This window comes from Molossus molossus, unplaced genomic scaffold (assembly GCF_014108415.1).
Source record: "Molossus molossus isolate mMolMol1 unplaced genomic scaffold, mMolMol1.p scaffold_m16_p_13, whole genome shotgun sequence".
NCBI classification, from domain to species: domain Eukaryota; kingdom Metazoa; phylum Chordata; class Mammalia; order Chiroptera; family Molossidae; genus Molossus; species Molossus molossus.
In genome coordinates this window covers 20,149,947-20,151,233 of record NW_023425348.1, presented here as the reverse complement: position 1 = coordinate 20,151,233, position 1,287 = coordinate 20,149,947, and the positions used below count along the sequence as shown (strand labels likewise).

At 40.2% G+C, this 1,287-nt stretch overlaps 1 protein-coding gene across 1 annotated transcript; it reads right to left on the bottom strand.

Annotated features, from left to right (window-relative positions):
* Window positions 1-401: 401 nt before the first annotated feature.
* LOC118627830 (peptidyl-prolyl cis-trans isomerase A-like) lies at window positions 402-803 on the bottom strand. Its single transcript, XM_036258278.1, has one exon. The coding sequence runs from the start codon at window positions 801-803 to the stop codon at window positions 402-404; it is 402 nt and encodes a 133-aa protein (XP_036114171.1).
* Window positions 804-1,287: the final 484 nt, after the last annotated feature.

Sequence of the window (1,287 nt, the reverse complement as noted above, 5' to 3'; positions counted from 1 at the left end):
ACTTTGGGCAAGTTATTTAACTTCTCTGTGCCTCAGTCTCCTCATAGAGGTTATTTTTAATTTCAATCCAATAGAGGTTGTTTTTAATTTTAATTTTATTTTAAAAATATTTTTGACAATTGTTTAGTTTTTATTTCATATTCATAAACTTATCTCTGCAATCCAGCTAGACTTGGAAAGAGTAAAGAAAACATGGAACTCAACGAACTATGGCAAGAGCATGAATATTATAGAATGTTCCAAGCAGAAGGGGGTAAAGGGGTGGCTCTCCTGAACTACAGAAGGAATGGTCTGGTAGTTAAGATAAAACACAAGTCAAATTTATGAGAGTTGTCCACAGTCAGCAACGGTGACCTTTTTGCTGGTCTTGCCATGCCTGGACCCAAAGCTCTCCATGGTTGTCACAACATCCATGCCGCCTTTCGCCTGGCCGAAGACCACACGCTTGCCATCCAACCACTGAGGCTGGCAGTACAGATGAAAAACTGGGAACCATTGTGTTGGGTCCAGCATTTGCCAGGACCCGTGTGCTTCAGGATGAAATTCTCATCATCAAGTTTCTCCCCATAGGTTGACTTGCTGCCTGTGCCATTATGGGGTGTGAAGTCACCACCCTGGCACATACATACTGGAATAATTCTGTGAAAGGAGGAAACTTTATAACCAAATTCTTTCTCCACAGTGCTCAGAACACAGAAGTTTTCTGCCTTCTTTGGAACTTTGTCCGCAAACAGCTCGGAGGTGACACAGCCCAAGGGAACACCATCAACAGCAATATCGAAGTACACGATGGGCTTCACCATGGCTAGGCTCAAGCAGTTCCGGTACGATGGTGTCTGCAAGGTAGCCTTTTATTTTAATTTTAAAGGATTGTTATAAGAATCAAATGAGATACTACATTTAGAGCACTTAGCACAATGTCTGGCACAATGTTAACTATTACTTTTATTCTACCAAAAACATTTGATAGTTCAAGCAAATTCATTAGTATTTATTAAATATTATGAAGTTTTAGAGGAATATTATAAAGAAACATCTGCCTGGTCTGTGGTAACAATTTTCAAAATTGGAATCATGGCAGCAAGTTAGTTGTTTGAGATTCAAACCCATACCTCTACTCTTGGACTCTGGGATACCTCCCTACCTTTCTCCCCCCTTTTTCTGTATTTACTGAGTACCTGTTGTTCACCATTGCTGGCATGGGGATAAAGAGATGGGAGACATAAAGAATGGTGTTGGGAATACAGACACATAAACAATTACAACAAACTATGGTAAATGCCACGA

What these genes read in the sequence shown, in the direction of transcription:
- LOC118627830 (XM_036258278.1), bottom strand. Translation starts at nt 803, where the DNA reads ATGGTGAAGCCCATCGTGTACTTCGATATTGCTGTTGATGGTGTTCCC.